The sequence below is a fragment of the Suncus etruscus genome, chromosome 7, assembly GCF_024139225.1.
Source record: "Suncus etruscus isolate mSunEtr1 chromosome 7, mSunEtr1.pri.cur, whole genome shotgun sequence".
Classification (NCBI taxonomy): Eukaryota; Metazoa; Chordata; class Mammalia; order Eulipotyphla; family Soricidae; genus Suncus; species Suncus etruscus.
The window spans coordinates 19848280-19869049 of NC_064854.1; the positions used below are offsets into that span (position 1 = coordinate 19848280).

At 47.0% G+C, this 20770-nt stretch overlaps 1 protein-coding gene across 1 annotated transcript in view; it reads right to left on the bottom strand.

Annotated features, from left to right (window-relative positions):
• Positions 1–20088, bottom strand: part of USP6NL (USP6 N-terminal like) — a 101078-nt gene extending 80990 nt beyond the window's left edge. The window contains exons 1-2 of the mRNA XM_049777082.1: positions 19995–20088; positions 2165–2251 (exon numbers count right to left, since the gene is read on the bottom strand). Of these exons, the coding sequence (XP_049633039.1) occupies positions 2165–2168 (4 nt within the window). The 5' untranslated portion in view covers positions 2169–2251; positions 19995–20088. The remainder of the gene's footprint in view (positions 1–2164; positions 2252–19994) is intronic.
• Positions 20089–20770: the final 682 nt, after the last annotated feature.

The window sequence follows — 20770 nt, forward strand, 5'->3', positions numbered from 1 at the left end:
ACCTGGAATGTGGCATGCCTTGGACCCAGATTTCATTATCTCTGTTCCAGACTGTTCACTCACTATCTCTCTGAAGACTCAAACTTTCATGCCTTTCCAACACTCAAGGTTTCTCCCAGAATGCTGCTCTCTCCTGCCTCTCTCCCTCTCACTCTAAAGTCCAGCTATAGTGTTAGGCATTGGCTATGCCTTTGTGTTCCAAGAACCAACAGATTAAAGACACAAGCAAATGGGTAAGTCATTCTAGCACAGCGCGGCAGGTGTGGAAGAAGCAAACGGCACTCTGAGGGGTAGGTCAGCTGGCCAGGTTAGAATACCAGGGTTAAGCCCTAGGGCTCTGTATGTGCTAGGGGCTCCCTTTCTTGGCCACACCACAGCAGTGGTTAGGACCAAGCAGTATTGTGGAGGTCTTTGGGAAATGGATTAAAATATAAAATATAAAAGCACAGAATATGACATGCCTATGCCCCGTGCCTGTGGTCAGGACCTCTAACAGGGGCACAAGGAAAGGGCAGCAGAAGACTGGCCCACAGAGGAACTCCTTGGGGAGCAGGCCTGCTGGCTCAGAAACCACTCAGAACCCAGGTCAGTGGTCACCCTCTTCATTGTTATCTGCAAGTCGCTTCTTTGCATGCTGGCCTAATGCCAGCTGATGTGGGGACCACGTTCAGGATGTCCCCACCTTTGCGCATGTGGGCCACTCAGCCATGAGCACAAGCCCCAATTCTCTCCCTGCAAGAAGATCATGGCCAGGCTTACACAATGACAAAGCCACACATCTGGGGATGCCACTGAAAGCACAGAGGCTACCTCATTCAGCATCTGTATGTGAACTCATGTGGCAGCAAATCCAACCTATTCAAAGCATCCCAAAGAGCAGCCGGGGACTGTGCCAGGAGAGCAAAGATCACGCCCCCACCCACCCACCCCCCCCACACACACACACAAACTATTGCCTATAGAGGAAGCCGGCAAGGATTTTGAAGGCACATGAATGGGTGCTCACTCATCAACTGCTTTCAATTCTTTTCCCCATCCTGGCAAGGAGGAAAGGTGTTCTTTCTATTAAGGTGAATATAAATGATATGCAAAACACTTCTATAATGCTGATTCTCTTACTATATTCCAATAAGGAATGTTCAACGTCCCCATGGTGGAAAAAGCTGCTCTTTTTAAAAAGTACATCAGAATTCTCAGAAGAGAACATCAGAGTCAAATATTAATTGTTTCTCTTCTGGAGCGTTTGGCCAGAAAGCAACTAGCAAGGAGCTAATTGCTTAGGGTTTTGGACAAAAGAATCACACATTCATTTTTTTCTATTTCTCTCTCTCTTTTCTTTCTCCCTCCTCTCTCTCTCTCATCTCTATCTCTCTTTCCAAACAGTGGCACAAACAGCAATCCTCAGCAGTTTGGTGGAGTGCTGTCCCTTACAACTTACAACTGAGAGGGGGAAGCAAGAGTATGTAACAGGCTTTGAGCCAGTTTCCCTTGAATTTTCTCAAAAATAGTTGGGGGCTGGAGTGATAGCACAGTGGCAGGGTGTTTACCTTGCACGCAGCTGTCCCAGGACAGAACTGGGTTCAATCCCCAGCATCCCATATGGTCCCCAGAGCCTGCTAGGAGTGATCCCTGAGCGCCACCGGGTGTGGCCCAAAAACAAAACCGAAAAAATAAATCAAAAATAGTTGGTTTGGGGAGCCTTAAAAGACAATGTTATCTTTGGTACCCAACAATTAAGTTTTACTTAATATAAATTGTGCTGATTAGGGAGGGCACTGACCTTGCAAAATCCCCGGTATCTCATATAGTCTCCTGAAAACTGCCAGGAGTAACTCCTAAGTATAGAGCCAGGTGTAACCCCCCCCCACCTCGAGTATCGACAGCATAGCCCAAAAGCAAACCCCCAAAAAAACCATGCTAATTACAGTCCACTGTAATTTTCCTCTTCACATTTCTGAAGAGTGAGACTCCAATGACTAGTCCATGGAAAACTGCAGACAATTGTGAAGGCCGAGCCAAGAAGTGAGTGACACAGATTGTTCACTGCATCCAGCCTCTTAGCCTAAAGCACACATCATAGTCTCTCCAGCTCTGGGCCCTGATGCGAGGACACATAGCTGCCCATTCCCAGAGGGCCCCTGGTCTGGGCACAGCTGCCACTTACTCATGGCTGGGGAAGTCTCGAAGTGCTGTCCCAATCAGCGAAGAAACCAGTCTCTGCTATCCAAGACTGCTCAGAGGAATGCATGTCCTAGAGAGAAAAGAAGAGAGAAGCACGTTTTCTAAAAGCCACTTTTCAGAGCGAACAAGTCATTCACGTTCTTTCCCGCTGCAAAAAGAACAAATTGTCCTGTACATAGAAAATCTTGTCTGTGCCCGAGAACTGCAAGCTCTGGCCCTTTCCCTCACCTTCTCCTGTCTCCAGAACAAGCCATCCTCAAGTGGAAGGTGCTCGCATCCTCTCTGGCCCTGCCAGGTCAGTGGGAGGAAGAGAAGTCCCTGTGGTCTCAGGGTCAGAGACAACAGTGGACAATGTCCAGTCCTGCCACCAAAGAAGGGCTGGAGGCACTAAATAACAAGCCTTGGCCTCATTAGGAAACTCAGAGACTCTTTTTTTTTTAATTGGACCATGATAATAAATCACCCAGTAGAAGTTTTCTCGCAGCAATGCACCTCCTTCTGCCCAATCACTTGAGGCTTGTTACCTCCCACAAGAGCGAGGGAGTCTGTAAGCGACACTTGATCAAACTACAGAGGAAATCATTGCTTGGAACCTAGAAAATGCAAAGAAATCGCCATGTGGGCAGGCTGGGGAGCTAGTTCAAAGGGCTGAGCTCGTGTGCCTCGATGCTCTAGACTCAAGTCTGATCCCCACACTGCATGGCCCCTGAGAACTGCCGGGGTGGGGGTCACAGCCTTCAGCATTGAATGGTCTAGCTGAGGATCACAGAGTGGCCCCCAGACTCGGCATTGTCCCAAAACCCTCCCCCTCACAATACATCTGACCTGATTTAGTTATGAACTTAACCTCTGCTTAAGACTTACATGATAGAACCTGCCTTCTTGATTATACAGACACAAGAGACCTGAACATTCTCAAGGTAGCCATGAATGCAGATGTGTCCTCCCAAATCAAAGATCTGAACTTCCTCAGACAAGATCCAATCTGATACTAAACTAAAGCAGCTGCCTGCATGAACTCAGGTATATCTGACTAAGTAACAGTGACTCGATGGTCTCAGTCAGGGAAGACAACAAACAGCACACTGGACAACAGGGCTTTGAGGTGCTTCTGAGACAAATGGAAGGTGGCTGCTGTCTTTTGAAGAAGTGATTCCCTCTGGTCAGGTCACCTACATAAGAACTTTGCAGAATGAAGACTGTATGGGACCTGCCTCGGCCCACCTCACAGCCTAGGCCCTATGCTGCCACTAGCTGTAGCAAATAATCATACGGGCGGCTATCGTATCTGCAGCAGATAGTAAGTTATCTACACTTCCAGATAACCCAGTTATCCAGAAGTGGTAGAGCTAATCTAGTGCATCATATGACCTATATTCGTTTTAGAGCTCATCATGAGGTTTCTTGCAATAAATACACTTTCTCAACGGGACTTTCTCAGTTTACCAGATTTGTTTTCTCTCCTGGTAAAACCCTGACCATACCCTTCGCATTGGGGCAGGCCCAGGAAAGCAATCCCAGAAAAACACATAATCAAATGACTTAAATATACATAGATGAGCCAGAAACATTTACAGTCATTTAGAGTGGAAAGACCTACATTCTTTCCTCACAGATTTTTCTCTTTGTTCACATTTCTAGCAAAGTCTTTGATAAAAGAACTTATCATTGTTTCAATGGTTGATATATAATTTAAAGTGATGAAGTATAATTAATAAACACGTTAAAACAAACAGGCACTTTCACTATGTTTCACAAGGACAGAACCTTCTACCCAGATGTCAGAAAGAGGCATTCCGAGACAGGTCACCGTGGTGAGTCTATGACAAGTCTTGGGTCTAAAGTTCTAGAATGGGCACAAATATACAAGCACATGCAACAATATGCTTTATCTTAATCGTGACCTGTCAAAATTATAAACTGCAAGACTGACATTTATTCCAGAATCAAAACTCCTTAGACACCAGGGTTTTCAGGTATGGCCCAAACACCCTCCCCCCGCCCCAAAAAATGGTAACCACCACCACCCAAAAAAGAGAATAAAAAAAGAAAAGAAAAAAGGTAATGAGAATTAAAAACTATATTGTTTCTTTTTTTGGGTTTTTAGGCCATACCCATTTGACGCTTAGGGGTTACTCCTGGCTATGAGCTCAGAAATCGCTCCTGGCTTGGGGGGACCATATGGGACGCCGGGGGATCAAACCACGTCCTACACTAGCGCTTGCAAGGCAGACACTTTACCTCTAGCGCCACCTTCCCAGCCCCAACTATATTGTTTCTATTGTTTTGTGGCTATAGCAGGTGGTGCTCAGGGCTCACTTTTTTTTTTTTTTAATTTTATTGTAATTTACAAAGTCCTTCATAGTTGGGTTGGATTTCAGACAACCAATGAATCAGGGCCAATCCCCTCACCAGTGTCGAATTCCTCCACTATGTTTCCAGAATGTATCCCAACCACCCCAGTCTGCCGGTAAAGTTTAGATAGTGAGGCCAGAGTGATGGCACAGCAGTAGGGTGTTTGCCTTGCATGCTGCCAACCTGGGACAGATCCAGGTTCTATCCCCGGCATCCCACATGGTCCCCCGAGCCTGCCAGGAGCGATCTCTGAGTGCAGAGCCAGGTGGTACTGAGCTCCACCGGGTGTGGTCCTAAAACCACAAATAAATAAACAAATAAATAAAGTTTCGATTGTTAAGAGTTTGGGTCTCAATTTCACTCTTATTGACTTTGGCTTGGATATTCAGCTGTCCTTTTTTTTCTTATATCTCCACCAATACAACTAAGACCACTTGACCTCTGGCCCTTATCCTTTCATATTTTCAGTTTCCTTTTTTTTTTTTTTTTATGGGCCACACCAGGCAGCGCTCAGGGGTTACTCCTGGCTGTCTGCTCAGAAATAGCTCCTGGCAGGCACGGGGGACCATATGGGACACCGGGATTCGAACCAACCACCTTTGGTCCTGGATTGGCTGCTTGCAAGGCAAACACTGCTGTGCTATCTCTCCGGGCCCTCAGGGATTATTCCTGACCTCAAAAATCACTCCTGGCAGGCTCAAGGGACCATATGGGATGCCAGGAATTGAACCCGGGTCCAACCTGGGTCGGTCGCACGCAAGGCAAATGCCCTACTGCTGTGCTATCTCTCCGGCCCTGTCTACTCAGTTTCTTTCCTTCTCCTCGCTATATTCTGGGGCCAAGAGTGTTCAAGACAAATCCCACTTAGACCACTGCATTTCTTCATGCAGTCATTCTAAATAGTACATATAAGTGATATTCTGTATTTTATTTTTTCTAGCTTACTTCATTTAACATATCTTCCAGCTCCATCCAAGTTGCTGCAAATTACATGATGGCATCATTCCTTACAGCTATGTAGTATTCCATTACACACACACACACACACACACACACACACACATGATCCACTCATTTGTTGTTGGACATCTAGTCTGATTCAAGTCTTAGTGTACTGTGTGCTGCAATGAATAGCAGTGTGCATACACCCTTTTGGATGACTGTTTTTCTGTCCTGGGGATAGATACTCAAAAGAGGGATTGCTGGTCATATGGCAGCTCAATTTTGGGTTGACTGAGAACTGTCCACACTGTTTTCCATAGGAGCTGGACTAGGCAGCATTCCCACCATTAGTGGATGAGAGCTCCCTTCTCAACCATTTCTGCCAAAAGAGATTCTTCCCATTATTTTGAAATACGCCATCCTCACCGGAATAAGATATTTCATTGTAGTCTTGATTTGGGTTTCCCTAATGATAAGTGATCTATTTTTTCATGTGTCTGCTGGCCATCAGAACTCACTTTTGACTGTGAGCTCAGAGGTCACTCCAGGTGGTGCTCAGGGGAGATAGGGCTCCTAAAGGAAATGAACCCAGGTTGGCCATGTGCAAGATAAGTGTTGTGCTATTTCTTGGGCCCCAAAACCCTGTATTTTCAACTTTACCAGTTGATTTGATAAATGCCCTTGAAAATATGCAGCTACTGATAATCTACTTGTTAGAATATCAAAATGCCACAGAAGAGTTCTTAGTAACGTATTTTATTACCAATAGCTAAAGTCACTTGTTTAATATTCTATTTGGGGGGGGGGTGTTGTTTTTTTTTTGTTTTTTTTTTGGTTTTTGGGTCACACCCAGCAATGCTCAGGGGTTCCTCCTGGCTCTATGCTCAGAAGGCTCCAGGGACCATATGGGATGCCAGGATTCAAGCTACCATCCTTCTGCATGCAAGACAAACGCCCTACTTCCATGCTATCTCTCCGTCGTCCCCCCCCCATTTAAGATTCTTGTTTATAACTTTGAAATACAGAAATTCGTATCTTCTGAGTCGCTGTATCACAATTCTTTTCAACCACTAAGAGGTTCAGTGGTGCATAGGATGAACTTTTTAGGTGCCCTTTATCCTCCCTTCATGCTACCCCTACCAGATGCTCAAAGAAAAAATGGTGCTTTGTTCCTCAGAGCATCCAAAAGCTGCTCTTTCACAGGAAAGGTGTTTTAGGATGTGGCAAAGTTAGCCCTTGAACTCTTTTCAGAAGCTTGAGCCACCACTCACAGCCAGGCTCCCCTAACATGGGTCCTTCAGATTCTTCCCTCCCACTCTGTGCCCGTCTCCTGCCCAGGCATAGAACCGATAGCAGGTGTGAGCCCATCCTGGCTGAGAGGAGCCAGCCTCACACAGGCCTTTCCAATAGTATCGATGCAGGCCTGAGAACAGCTCCTGCTGCAGGAGGACCAGACACCCTGGACCAGACCTCCACTGGCTGGACTGACGATGTTTCTGAGTGTCTGGAACACTAGATAATCCACTCTAGAGCCTATTACTTGAAAATTTCGGCATAACAGAATTATAAAGCACATTATTTGTTGATAGCACAGTCAACTGCTTCCAAGTCTTCTTTCAGCAAAACACTTAAAGGGCCTTTATGTCACTGGCTAACCACTTCTATACACACACACATTCACACAAATCCCAATTTCCACTCAAGGATGGGGTGCGACCCATGCCCCCCAGTTCACAAACAACAATTTAAAAGAATCAAGTTCGACACTACATGCAGTGTGAGATGGGTGGTGAAGGGAGAGGGGGCAGGAGGGCAGAGGCTGAGGCCAGCAGGGAGGGGAGGTCACACTGTCAAGGGCACAATCTCCTTTTGGGAAGATGACAGAGGTTCTGAGGATGGTCAGTGAAGAATGCAAACTAAAATGAAAAGGAGAGATAGCTTGGAGGTAAGGTGTTGCCTTGCATGCAGAAGGATGGTGGTTCAAATCCCGGCATCCCATATGGTCCCCCGAGCCTGCCAGGAGTGATTTCTTAGCATAGAGCCAGGAGGAACTCCTGAGCACTGCTATGTATAACCCAAAAACCATTTAAAAAAAATGGGGCCGGGTAGGTGGCGCTGGAGGTAAGGTGTCTGCCTTGCAAGCGCTAGCCAAGGAAGGACCGCGGTTCGATCCCCCGGCGTCCCATATGGTCCCCCCAAGCCAGGGGCGATTTCTGAGCACATAGCCAGGAGTCACCCCTGAGCGTCAAACGGGTGTGGCCCAAAAACCAAAAAAAAAAAAAAAAAAAAGGGTGGGGGGCCAGAGAGATAGCATGGAGGTAAGGTTTTGCCTTGCATGCAGAAGGACGGTGGTTCAAATCCCGGCATCCCATATGGTCCCCTGAGCCTGCCAGGAGCGGTTTCTGAGCATAGAGCCAGGAGTAACCTCTGAGTGCTGCCGGGTGTGACCCAAAAACCATAAAAAAAAAAAAAAAAAAGGAGAGCACTTGGAAGGGTTAAAATGCCAAATCAGGGGCAGAGCAACAGTACAGCGGGGAGGACACTTGCCTTGCACACTGCCAACCGGGTTCAATCCCAACATCCATTTGGTCCCCACCCCACCTACACCCCACACATATAACTGAGCCTTTTCTTTTCTAAATTATTCAACTTAGCACCTACCTGAAAAATCGTGAGGATTCGTTCTTGAGTCTTTTTTTCATTTCTACAGTGAAATGACTAACATGTGTTCAGCGCAGACTGTCAAGTCTGTCTCAATTATTCCAGCCCCACCGTTTTCTGTGATCCCTCATGCTCATTTATCTCATCATTTTACCAATAGTTTCCTTTCTAAACATACAGTTCTCATTTGTGTACTCTTTGTACAGATAAAACTCTAACAGTACCAAGACGCTAAAGATGATGCATGAAATCTTAAATTCTTTAGTCCCCAGTTTTAACTTTTAGCACACTTCGTCTTTGAAAAGTAAGGAAGACAAAGTAATTACTGGATTCTTTCTGTAATTTTTAACTTCATGGTGTCCGTTTCAACTAAAATAACTCCCATTACTCCTCCATGAGCATTTCAATTTTTATTATTCAAGGTAAGTACGTCTCCGACTTCTTTTAAAATAAAGCTGTCAGAAAATTCTGTTTCAGAGATTCTGGTGTTCAAAGGACTTGTAAACCCTTCCAACTTGATACCTGAAAGGCTTGCTAAAATACAAGAACTGTTCTTTCAAATACGTAGCTAAGCTCACAGAGACTAAAAGAATGTTTCACAGTCAAAAAAACTAATAAAGAATGGGGGCACAAACACAGTAAGTGGGCACTGATAGCAGTTACTGCCCCAGAGGAGTCTGGCATCTCCTCTAACAAGAGGCACTACTTCTCATGGTCCCCAGCCACATGAATCCATTCAAATTGAAATCACATTAAGTTTGAAGGCAACTCCTTTGTCTAGCTACAGATTCCAAAAGTTTGCAGTGGCCTCTGATTACTGGAGCAGACAGCAGACACAGGGCAGCCACTTTCCCAGAAATGCTGTTGGAAAGTGCATTGGGGGGGGGTTCAGTGCTAACACTCACACAGGTGCCAGAACCAAAGTTTTACACACACAAGATAATAAGGGACCAGACTAGATCAAGGCCAAGATAAATCTTAAGAAATACATGGGCAGGGCCTTTGCCTGGTAACCCGGCACCTGGGGTTCATTCCCAGAACTTCCATGTGGTCCCGAGCTCCGCCAGGAATGACCCTTGAGCAGAGCAAAAATAAACTCTAAGAATCTCAGGTGAGGAGCAGTCAAAGGGAGAGACCACCGGTGGGTAAGGGCACTTGCCTTGCACACAGCTGACTCGGGTTCAATCCCCAGGATCTGGTCATGAGATCAGGGAAGAAAAGGAGAGAGACAAGTAGATAAACAGGGGAGGGGAGGGGAGTGAGGAAAAAGGCCCAGAAGGAGTTGATCAAGAAAACTCTCCCCTTGGGGCCCGAGAGATAGCACAGTGGCAGGGCATTTGCCTTGCATGCAGCCAATCCAGGACAGGTGGTGGTTCGAATCCCAGCATCCAATATGGTCCACCATGCCTGTCAGGAGCGATTTCTGAGCACAGAGCCAGGAGTAACCCCTGCGCACCAAAAACCGAAACACCAAAATGCAAAAAGAAAAAAGAAAAAGTAAACTCTCCCCTCCACGTTTGATTATTTACAATTTGGGAAGGGAAAGAGGAATAGTCCTGAGGAATTTGTTACCAACACTCTCCAGGAAGGGTTCAAACTGAAATCAAAACTTGCTTGTGATGGAATCTCAATCCTAGAAATAAAATGGGTTGATTGGTCTCAACTGCAAATCCCCTCTGGGAAAAAACTCTCAGCCAACTCCAGTCTCAAGAGAATTCCCACAGACAAGATTCCACCGAGAATGAGCTCAAAATTTAAAGTATATAAGCAAGATTCAACAGGGACCAAGAATGTAACTCAATATTAGAGCCATCTGCATATGAGATCCTGAGTTTGATTCCCAACACACACACACACACACACACACACACACACACACGAGAAATAATGAATTCATCAAGTTTTTTAGAAAATGAAACAATGGTCCAGGAGGTCCAAAGGGCTAGAGTACTTGCTTTGGGGCAAGAGATGGAGGCTCCACTCCCAGCCCCACAGGGTCCTGAGCACTGCTTGGAGGGGCCCGAAAAGGAAAGACCGCAATAGAGCTTGAATTCTATAAATGCCTTAAAATAACACTTTCAGCTGAAAGTGGGTAACAATATGTAAAACCCTATCAGCAAAAGTACTGTAAACCACAGAACAAAAACTCATTAAAAAAAAAAAAAAACACCCTCTCATAGAGCAAACTGGTTAAATGGGAGGCCAATGAGGGTGGGGACCCTGGTAGGGGGAACTGGACACTAGAGAAGAGATCACTGTGGCTTAAAACTCCATCATGAATAATCTTGCAATTTCATGGTGACTAAATGAAAAAATATTTAATAAGACCATGCTTTTAAAACGTAGAAAAATATGAACAAAAATGGGATAATGTGAAAATAGGATAACAAATAATTAACCTTAAGTTGATCGATCCTGTTGCTATGGAGCCTGAGCAATTAGTAGTACAACAGTTAGGGCTCTTGTCTTCCAAGCTGCCAAGCCAGGTTCAGTTCCGGATATCCCATCCCAAGACCCCCAGAAGTGATCCCTATGTGCGAAGCCAAGAAGGATAAAAACTCTTGAGCATCACAAGGTGTGACTCAAAAACCAAAACAAACAAGATAAAAAAAAAATCTATTACTTCAAGTTTAGATACTGCTCCTCAAGAGAGAAACATAGGTCTAAAATTATCCAGAATGCAACCAAGGCAGACAGATTACAGAAAGAAAAATTAGGACACTGAAACATATTAACATGTACACCTAACAGAAGTTTTATGAAGAGAGCAAAGACAAAGAGAACAAAGATCACTTGCAAAAAGAGATAGCTGAAAATTTTCCTGAAACAGTGAAGGACACTGATGTACAGACTTAAACTCAGCAAATTCTAAGTATAGATTTAAAAAAAGGAAATTGACACCTAGAGACATCAGAGTGAAACTACAAAAAAAAAAAAAGTTCAAGGACTGAGGGTGCTAGAAAGTGCTAGAAATCAGATTGCTTCCAAGGACCCATCAGACAAGACTGCCAACTTCTGAAAGACAAAGACAGAGGTACACTGTAAAAGAAAACTATTTTTATAATTATAACTAATACCCATCTTAACTACTTTTCCATAAAGAAGGAAATAGGGACTCAAGTGATAGCACAGTGGAAAGGGACTTTTTTGCCTTGCACAGGGCAGAGCTGGGTTCGATCCCTGGCATCCCATAAGGTCCTCCAAGCACCACCAGAGGTAATTCCTAAGTGCACAACCAGGAGTAACCCCTGAGCACTGCCAAGTGTGAGCAAAAAAAAAAAAAAAAAAGAAGAAGAAGAAGAAGAGAAGAGGAGGCAAATAAATAAAACTTCTGACACAAATTTGAAGACCAAATTCCATAAATGGTATGTCTAAAAAAAACGATAGCTCCCAAAGATGGAAAAACCCGGCCTGAAATACAAAGTCTGAGATACAAAGATACAAAGATAAGAAAGGCATTCGGGAAAAGAGTAAATGCAAACAAATATCCCCAAACCGAGAGGTAAAGAAGGGAGGGAGGGAGGAAGAAAGGGGGATAAAGGGAGACAGAGGGAGAAAGTGAGGGGAGAGACAAAGACAGACAGAGAGGGCCAACAGGTCAGAAGAGCTCTGCTGTGGAAAGGCTGGAGGTGGGACAGGAGCCCGCAGGGACACCAGTGACCCAGATCTGGGTCATCTCTGCCAGCTGATCCCGGATCTCAGCTCTACCGTGCTATGCTCCAAGTTCATTTTCCAAGTTCTTTCTAGCAGGAATCCCTAGATCCTGTTTTGCTAGACTGCTGTGCTCTCAGCAAATTTTCTCAGGAGGTAGTAACAAAGAGGATGTTTCAACCCATTTAAAACTTCCCCAATGGCTTAGAAGCCAGTTTTTAAAGGATTAACTATTACTGGCTAAATTAAAACTAATCAGATTCATCCTGTCACCATTTATTGAGTAGCTATTAGGGAGCCAGGCAGTATTCTAGGTTGTCCAGACAGCTGTGAATGAAAAGCATGTTCCAATCTCTGGGAACTTCCACTGTGGTTCTAGGTACCACCTTCTCTCCTGCTCTCAGAGTCTCCATCCACAGGGCAGATTCCCAGGTAACTTGTGTACCTTCCAACTAGATAAAGAACACTCATCACTATTAAAATGTCAGTCAGTTTGGTGCAGGTTTTCACAATACTGGAGCCTTTTATAAAGAACACCCTTTTTCTACAGTGCGACCCTTGAAATAAAATGCTAAATTCCCACAACTTTAAGTAGATTTCCAGCTCAAGAAGTCAAGCAAATTTTCTATCATTGGAGTGAAAGGGGGTCTGTTTATGCCTTTAATCACTAGATCAACAAAGTACTTCCTGCTAATAAGATCAAAGAATGAGGGCAATGAGAGAGAATTCATTGGGTTTCATCAGTTTGTTTACATGTGTATGTTAATGAAGCATGAGATAAGAATGAGGTCAGGTTTCTCCTCCTACAGGTAGAATGGAGTTAGTCATCCAGAAGGACTTAGCAAGTCCTAGTAGCTTTCTATCCAGTCAGCATAATTTCTGAGAATTCAGGAGATGTGGAGAGGCTCGGGGGTCTCTCCAAAGTTATCTAGAACTTGTTTACATATTAAATTTACTCACCCGAAGGGCTATCTGAGATTGAGACTGGGCTATCAGAACGTTTTAGAAGCCTGAGCCTCAGTGTCTAATTTTTTAGGCTGACATCATTTTACAAGCCAGTTAAAGTAATTCCATACCAGAGAGACAGCACAGCAGGAAGAGCACTTGCCTTGCACAAACTCAGGCCACCCTGAGTTTGATCCTCGAAACACAGTCAATAGTGGCCTCTGAGCAGAGAGCCAGGGGGGAACCCCTGAGCATTGCCAGCCATGACCCCACACACACACCAAAATTCAGACTATAGCAGATGACTAAAGAATATAAAGTAGATGTAATTCCAGGGCTGATAAGCAAGGAATTTCCAGTAGATCAGCACAAGTATGTGGCATTCTGCAGCCCACATCACAGCCTGTGAGGGCAACTTTATTTCTCCGGACTCCTTTTATTTTTCTAACAAATCAATAAACTTTTTTAAGTTAGAAGAACTGGACGAGGGCCCAGAGAGATAGCACAGTGGTGTTTGCCTTGCAAGCAGCTGATCCAGGACCAAAGGTGGTTGGTTGGAATCCCGGTGTCCCATATGGTCCCCTGTGCCTGCCAAGAGCTATTTCTGAGCAGACAGCCAGGAGTAACCCCTGAGCACCGCCGGGTGTGGCCCAAAAACCAAAAAAAAAAAAAAAAGAGAGAAGAACTGGACGAGAGACTACAATGTTTAAAAAAGGGTTACCTACATCATCCTTGGCCCCAGATATAAGATGGGCAGAGGACAAAATAATTCATAGGAGGAGGAGATAAGAGGGGAAGCGAAGGGCACAGGGGTGAAGTGATCCGAGCCCATCGCAGTGTAGACAAGTGGAGAAGCTAAATATTCAAACACAGGAAACAAGAGATTCAGACTCCAAACCAGCGACCTTAGAACCGCTCCTGTCAAGGGGAAAGATTAGGGAAGGGGTGCAGGGGTAGCCAGGGAACTCGCAACTAGGAATAACTGTAAATCATGAGGTTTTAATGTAACAAATGTTATTTTTAAAAAAAAAATGTACCCTACCCATTCAATAAAAATTCTGAGACAGTTTAAATCTTCACCAGGAGCTTGAGAAACAGCTATAAAGACAGAGGGGTCCCAGCACCCCAAAACTAACAACATCCATTCTTCTATATTCAGGTCAAAGGTACCTAGGAGTCTCAGGGGAAAGGCCAGCAGTCTCCCCTGGGAAATGCCCAAAAATGAGTAGACTTACGGGTCCAAAACACAAAGGGAGCTGATGAGGACATTCAGGTAGAATGACAATTAATTGGAGTTCAGAGAGTGGGTGGAGGGCTGTGAGTCTCGTGAGAAAAATCACCCCGTCTTAAGTGCCCCCAGTACAGTTGGGCAGGCCATAAACCCAGAGCAAGATGAGGAGGAGGGGGCCAGGAGAGCCACAGGAACTAGACCTAGGCTAAGCCAGGAAAAAGAAACACAATTGCTACAGGCAAGAGTAGAAACTCCTGGCTACAAAATCATCTTCAAGGAACCAACCAAGTAAGTACACAGTGTGCAGGGCACTGAGAGCAAAATAAATACAAAACACGGGAGGGAAAGTGATCATGGTTGAGGGAAAGTGGTCCTTGTTCCGTAAGATAGGAAACAGAAAAGGAACTGGGAGGGGATCAATGCAAAAAAAGTTCTCTGGGGTCGCTGAGCAATAGCAGAGCAAGGAGGAACATTTGCCTCTCAGGAGACCTACCCAGGTTAAATCCCAGGCATCCCCATATGGTCGTATGGTCGTGCCCCCCCCCCCCCCCCCGGTCTGGTAGAAGTGATTTGAGTGCAGAGCCAGGAGTAACCCTTGAGCACTTGCTGGGTGTGGCCCAAAAACAAGCAAACAAAAAAGTTCTCTAATGGAACTGGATGAGATGATATAATTACTGGGGGGGAGGGGGCAGGAGGGGAGACCACACTCAGCAGTGCTCAAGGGAACCATACATGGTGGTGCCAAGGAGGGGACCCGGGTCAGCCACAGGTGAGACAAGCTCCCTGGTACTCTCTCTCTGGCACCAGAATTACTTGTATACAAATTCTTACCGATGCGCATTTAAGATTAATGCACATTACTGTGTCTACATCATGCCATAGCTTTAAAGGGGAAGAGCAATAGCTAAAAAATAAAAAAATGTAACAAAATAGGAGCAGGAGAGATAGCAAGGAGTTTGCCGTGCATGCTGCCAATCTGAGTTCGATCCCCAGCACCCCATACAGTACCAGGCCCTACAAGGAGTGATCCTTGAACAGAGTCAGAAGTAATCCCTGAGCATTGTCTGGGTATGACACAAAAAAATAACAGAAACAACAAAGGTAAAAATCAAATACGTAGAAAAAGAAGAGTCCACTGTTTGCAAAGATCTTAAATTATTTGTAAAAGGGTTGCAAGTCCTGATATTACACTGTAGAGTACAATAAAGAATGCTGACTATGAGGCCAGAGCCATAGCATAGCAGAGAGGGCATTTGCCTTGCAAGGAGATGATCTGGGTTTGTTCCCCCTCATCCCATATGGTCAGTCCCCCAAGCCTGCCAAGAGTGATTTTTGAGCACAAAGCCAGGAGTAATCCCTCAGCGCCACCAGGTGTGTGTGTGGGAGGGAGGGCAAATAAAGAAACAGTAAACAATGCATTATCCCATGCTACTAAATGAAAACAGTGATGCTGTTTAAAAAGCAATACAAGACAGGGGCCGGAGAGATAGCATGAAGGTAGTGCGTTTTCCTTGCATGCAGAAGGACGGTGGTTCGAATCCCGGCATCCCATAGGGTCCCCCGAGCCTGGCAGGAGCGATTTCTGAGCGTAGTGCCAGGAGGAACCCCTGAGTGCCGCTGGGTGTGACCCTCCCAAAAAATAAAGCAATACAAGACAGAGCTTAAAAAAGAGGAGGGACAAGTGATACAAAATTTGAAGCACTAATGCCAAGTTACTGGTGCCAATTCATTCACTGTAGATGTATTAACATTATAGACTTTGTGTTGCGGTAACAAGGCCCAAACCCAGGACCTCACACATAAAGGGCAAGTGACCCCTTCCTACTGCTCATCCCCATTCCATTTATTTTGTCCTCAAAACCATTCACTTTCCCACAGACATATAAATGAGCACTAAACTAAGGGGGCAGGGATAGTCCTACCTAATCCTACCCACTATCCTGGCACTCTGGCCCCGAGGAGTGGCAGATTTTAAATAAGGTCCTGATATTCTTCCCAATGGAAATGCCGTCTATTTTTCATCAAAAACAAGACTGACAGGGCTGCAGAACTATTATAGCAGGTAGGGAGCTCACCTGCAGGCAGCCAACCCAAGTTTTATTATTCCCAGTACATCCATATGCCCCCCCCCAAGCCTGCCAGGAGTGACCCCTGAGCACCAACACCACTGGGCATGACCCAGAGGAAGAAAAAAAAAAAAAGAAAACCACAATACTGATGTCAAGCAGTATCTCTGAAAAGAACCCCAAGTATCTTTCCCTTGATCCCCAATATTTTAGAGAAGGCCATAGGAAATAGGGCCAAAGTAGGAAAAAAGGAAACCGAAGTCATTTCCAGGACACTTCATTGTAGACCAATTCCCTGTCAGCTGGGCTCTGGGCACCTCAAGTCACTGGGGAAGAGTACTAGAGTCAGGTCATTCACTACAGAGCACTGAGGTCAGATCATAGTCACTGCAGCAGAGCACTGAGGCCCGGTTAGGGAATCTTCTCTATGGACTCACATAGGAGCCTCTGCTGGGAGGCTGTGGCCCTAGACCTACTTTTCTCTAGGGGATAAACCACCCCCACCCCCCAGCCATCTCTTGGGAAGCTACTATCTCCACTTCCTCCTTCCACCAGGAAAACTGGCCCCAGACTCCCCCAATCCATTCAGTTCCTGCATCTGCTTACAAACACTTGTCTATTGCACCTCTTGGTGAAAACCAGGCACCAAACCAAACCGGGGTTCCTGAAGCACAGAGAAGTTCCCAAAAAGAATTCCCTGAATCCATAATTTCAAATTTTTTAATTTATGATTTCCCCCGATTTAACAAAGAAACAAGCTTAACAAAAAGAGCAAAGAGTTGGGCCCGAGATACAGTTTATCACAGTTTATCCGTCTTACTTGCCTGACGCCCTGAGCTCAAGTCCCAGCACTATCAGCTACAAAGTTACTTATATCAAGTGATACAGTCCGGAATGACACGGGCCAGATGAAAACCTAAGTACTGTATTGCAATCATTTCCATGCTCTAACTTCAAGCTACTCTATCTCATGTGAGGTGCTCTAAGTCAGACGCCTTCCACATTAATATTATTCTTGTATTGACACTCACTTTAGAAAGAAATTATCTGTAAAATAATACATGTGGTTGAAAGATTTGTAATGCACCTTGGCCACAATAAAAATTTAAAAAATAATAATAATATATGTGGGGGCCGGAGAGATAGCATGGAGGCAAGGCGTTTACCTTTCATGCAGAAGGTCATCGGTTCGAATCCCGGAGTCCCATATGGTCCCCCGTGCCTGCCAGGAGCAATTTCTGAGCACAGAGCCAGGAAAAACCCCTGAGCACTGCCGGGTGTGACCCAAAAATCACAAATAATAATAATAATAATAATAATAATAATAATAATAATAATAATAATAATAATAGTAATAGTAATAATAATAATAATAATAATAATACATGTGGGGCCGGAGAGATAGCATGGAGGTAGGCCGGTTCGAATCCCGGCATCCCATATGGTCCCCCAGCCTGCCAGGAGCGATTTCTGAGTGCAAAGTCAGGAGTGACCCATGAGCACTGCCGGGTGTGACACCCCCCCCCAAAAAAAAAGAACACTAAAATAATACATGTTTGGAGCAACAGTATAGTGAGGAGGTCGTTTGCATTGAACACAGCCAAACCAGGTTCGAACTCTGGTATCCCATATGGTCTCTAAGAGCATAGCCAGGCATAATTCCTGTGTCCAGAGCATCACCAGGTGTGGCCCAAAAACAAACAAAAAGAAACAATATTGGGATTACTACATCAGGTAGGGTACCGTGGCCAACCCAGGTTAGATCCCAGACATCCCAGCCTCAATAATCCATCAGGATTAATTCCTGAGTGCTGAGCCAGGAGTTACCCCTGAACCCTGCCAGGTGTGGCCCAAAACAAACAAACAAACAAAAAAAACACCCAATATTAATTTTAAAATAATATGAATACAACAACCTTTCAAAACTGCACTGAAGGGAGAAATTAATTTTCCACTTTTAGGGGAGAGGGGCAAATCCTGCCAGTGCTCAAGAGGTCGTGTGGTCCCAAGAACAAAAACCTGGGGTTCCTGCACACCAAGCAAGTCCTCACTCCCAGCTCCTCAGCCGGCATTCTGATTATAAATGGTCCAAGCAAGGATGCTGAGGGCAATCCCACTGCACTTATACCAACGTTTACTTAAGAAATTTAGAGTGAACAAGAACTACAAATAGAAACCAGTAATTTCTGTCCTTTCCCTAGAACTGATCCCCAAACGTGAACACTCAGATAAGTCTTCTGCCAGCTTGGCACGCCCTCCTTACCACTCCCCAAAGCAACCGTTGGTTTGCTCCTTGCCACCAGCTTGAGTTCACTGGTCTCTCTCTTCAACCCTGTTCACAAGGTAAGAGTGAGCAGCAACATGACACAGAAACGTCCCCTGAGGAGGCCGGGGTGACCAGAGCAAGCACAGGTTGGTTCTGGGAGCTGAGACTGGGACCTGCCCAGCCAGCCAGAGCGCTTGCCTTGATATTCAGGAATGCTGAGGATGAGGAGGGGTGAGTGCTGAGTGAAGGGGTGGGGCCCAGGGTCTGACCACTGGCATGTTTATTCGAGGAGCGATTCCACCTGTCAACACTGTAAAACCCAAAAAGCCTTCCTTCCTTGCCAAAACAAGCCCACTCGCGGCCAGCGGTCCAGCAGAACACAGGAAGCACCCAGGCTCCAGGCCCAAATTCTGATCATTCTGATTAGCCAAAGAAGCTTCTTTGAATATCTTCATGAGAACTCATTCAATTCTTAAATACATCATCAAGTCAGAGAAACTTTGCTGACTCAGGAAACCTGGGCTGGCCATTCGGACTGTTTTTCCTTTAGAAAATGAAATGGGCAGCTTTATTAGCACCCGGGTCCGCTTCCATTTGGACCTATCTCCACCGCCTGGGTAGAAGAAGGCCACATAGAATTCTTCAGTAAATGAACAAGACACAGTTTCCAAATGTCAAGGTGCCATAACAGCCGGTTCTGAAACAACTTTTGGTGTATTATTGGGCCGGCCTGAGTTGAGAAATCAAAAAAAAGTTAAAAAAAAAGCCCATAAAAACCCAGTTTCACGGGCTGCTGGCTCATAGGTTCCTTCTTACTGAGATGACTCCACAAAAGGGGAAAACGAAAGAAGCACCCCATTAAAAATAAAAAATAAATAACTCGAATACTCTCAGAACTTTTTTTCCCAGGGAGCGCAACAGATGAGGCGTGATGATGGGGAGGGTGGAGAAGAGCGCGCTACAATTTGGGGCCACTTTCCCCTCCTGGCAAGCAAACAAAATGTTTGGCCAAGTGGGGGAGAGGGGCGGGGGTCCCCGAAGGGCTCTGTGAGGCCCAGCGACTCCTCCTGCCTGCCACGCCGCTTGCCTGGGAAGCCCCGACTCGACTCCCCAACTCCCCAACACTCCCGGGTCCCAGCAGAGAGACTTGCAAGCCAAAGCGACGGGTCCCGGGGACTGGGGGACTGGGGGACTGGGGTGCGAGGGCCTTGGGGGTGGGGGGAGGGCGGGAAACGAGGAGCCGCAGCAGCCTTAGAGCCGCAGCCCTGCTCCCCGAGACCCTCCAGCCGGCCCCCACCTGCCCCCCACTTCCCTGCCTGCAAATACAGGCCGGAGGATCCCCGAGTCCCGGCGCCTGGCGGCCGGCTCTAGCTCTGCCACCAACTTCGCCAAAGCGCCAGCGAGGGAGAAGAATCCCCGGGCTGGGGTCAAGGGTCGGGGGTCAGGGGTCGGAGGTCGGACGGACCTCCCCTGCGCGACCTTCGCCGCGGCACCCGCGAGGGTCAGAGGTCAGGGGTCGGGGGTCGAAGGTCGGGGCGCTCCCCCTCGGCGCGTTTCCCGCTCGGACGCCGACTTCGCCGTAGCGCCCGCGAGGGTCGAGGGTTGAGGGTCGAAGGTCGGGGGTCGAAGGTCGGAGGTCAAGGGACCCGCGCGGGGCCGGGAATGGCGGCGCCCGGCTCCCCCCAGGGGCAGTTACCTCAGGCCGGTCCGCGGCGGTCTCGAGACGCTGGCCGAGGCGGGCGGCGCCTACCGCAGTGCCCTCCGCCCCATTGTTCCCGGGAGAGGCCGGCGCGGCCGAGCGCGCGGCCACCAGGAAGTTCCCCGCACACACCCCGGCGCGACACTATGGCAACGGCCCGGACCCGCCTCCTCCGCGCCGGCCGGCCCCGCCCCCGCCTCACCGGCCGCCGCCGCCGCCGCCGCCAACCGACGCCGCCGCAGCACCAGCAGCGGCCGCGGGCGCCGCCATCTTGGCGCGGCCCCTTTTCCCGGCGCGCGTGCGCGTGCGCGTTGGCCGCCGCCGGCTCGGGGCGCGCGCAAGGCCGGGCGGGAGCGCGCGCACCTGCGGCTGCCCACCTCCACCACCCCCACCCCAGGAGCCTGGCCAGGCCGCAGGTTCCCCTGCTAGAGACCCACCCACCCCCGGATCCCTCCAGGACCAGGCCTCTGCAGCCCGGCTGCCTCGTGGTCTCTGCCTCCTTTGCTTTCTAGAAGGGCACCTGAGGGGCCCGAGAGGTTGCATGGAGGTAAGGCGTTTGCCTCCCATGCAGAAGGTCGATGGTTCGAATCCCGGCATCCCATATGGTCTCCCGAGCCTGCAGGGGTGATTTCTGAGCATAGAGCCGGGTGTCACCCAAAAAATAAAAATACAAAAACAAAAAAAAAGAAGGGTACCTGCCTTCCCCCCCACCCCAAGGACAGCCCCAGGGCTGGTAGGAAAGGCTAGAGACTTTTTCTCTTGCGGGACCCGAT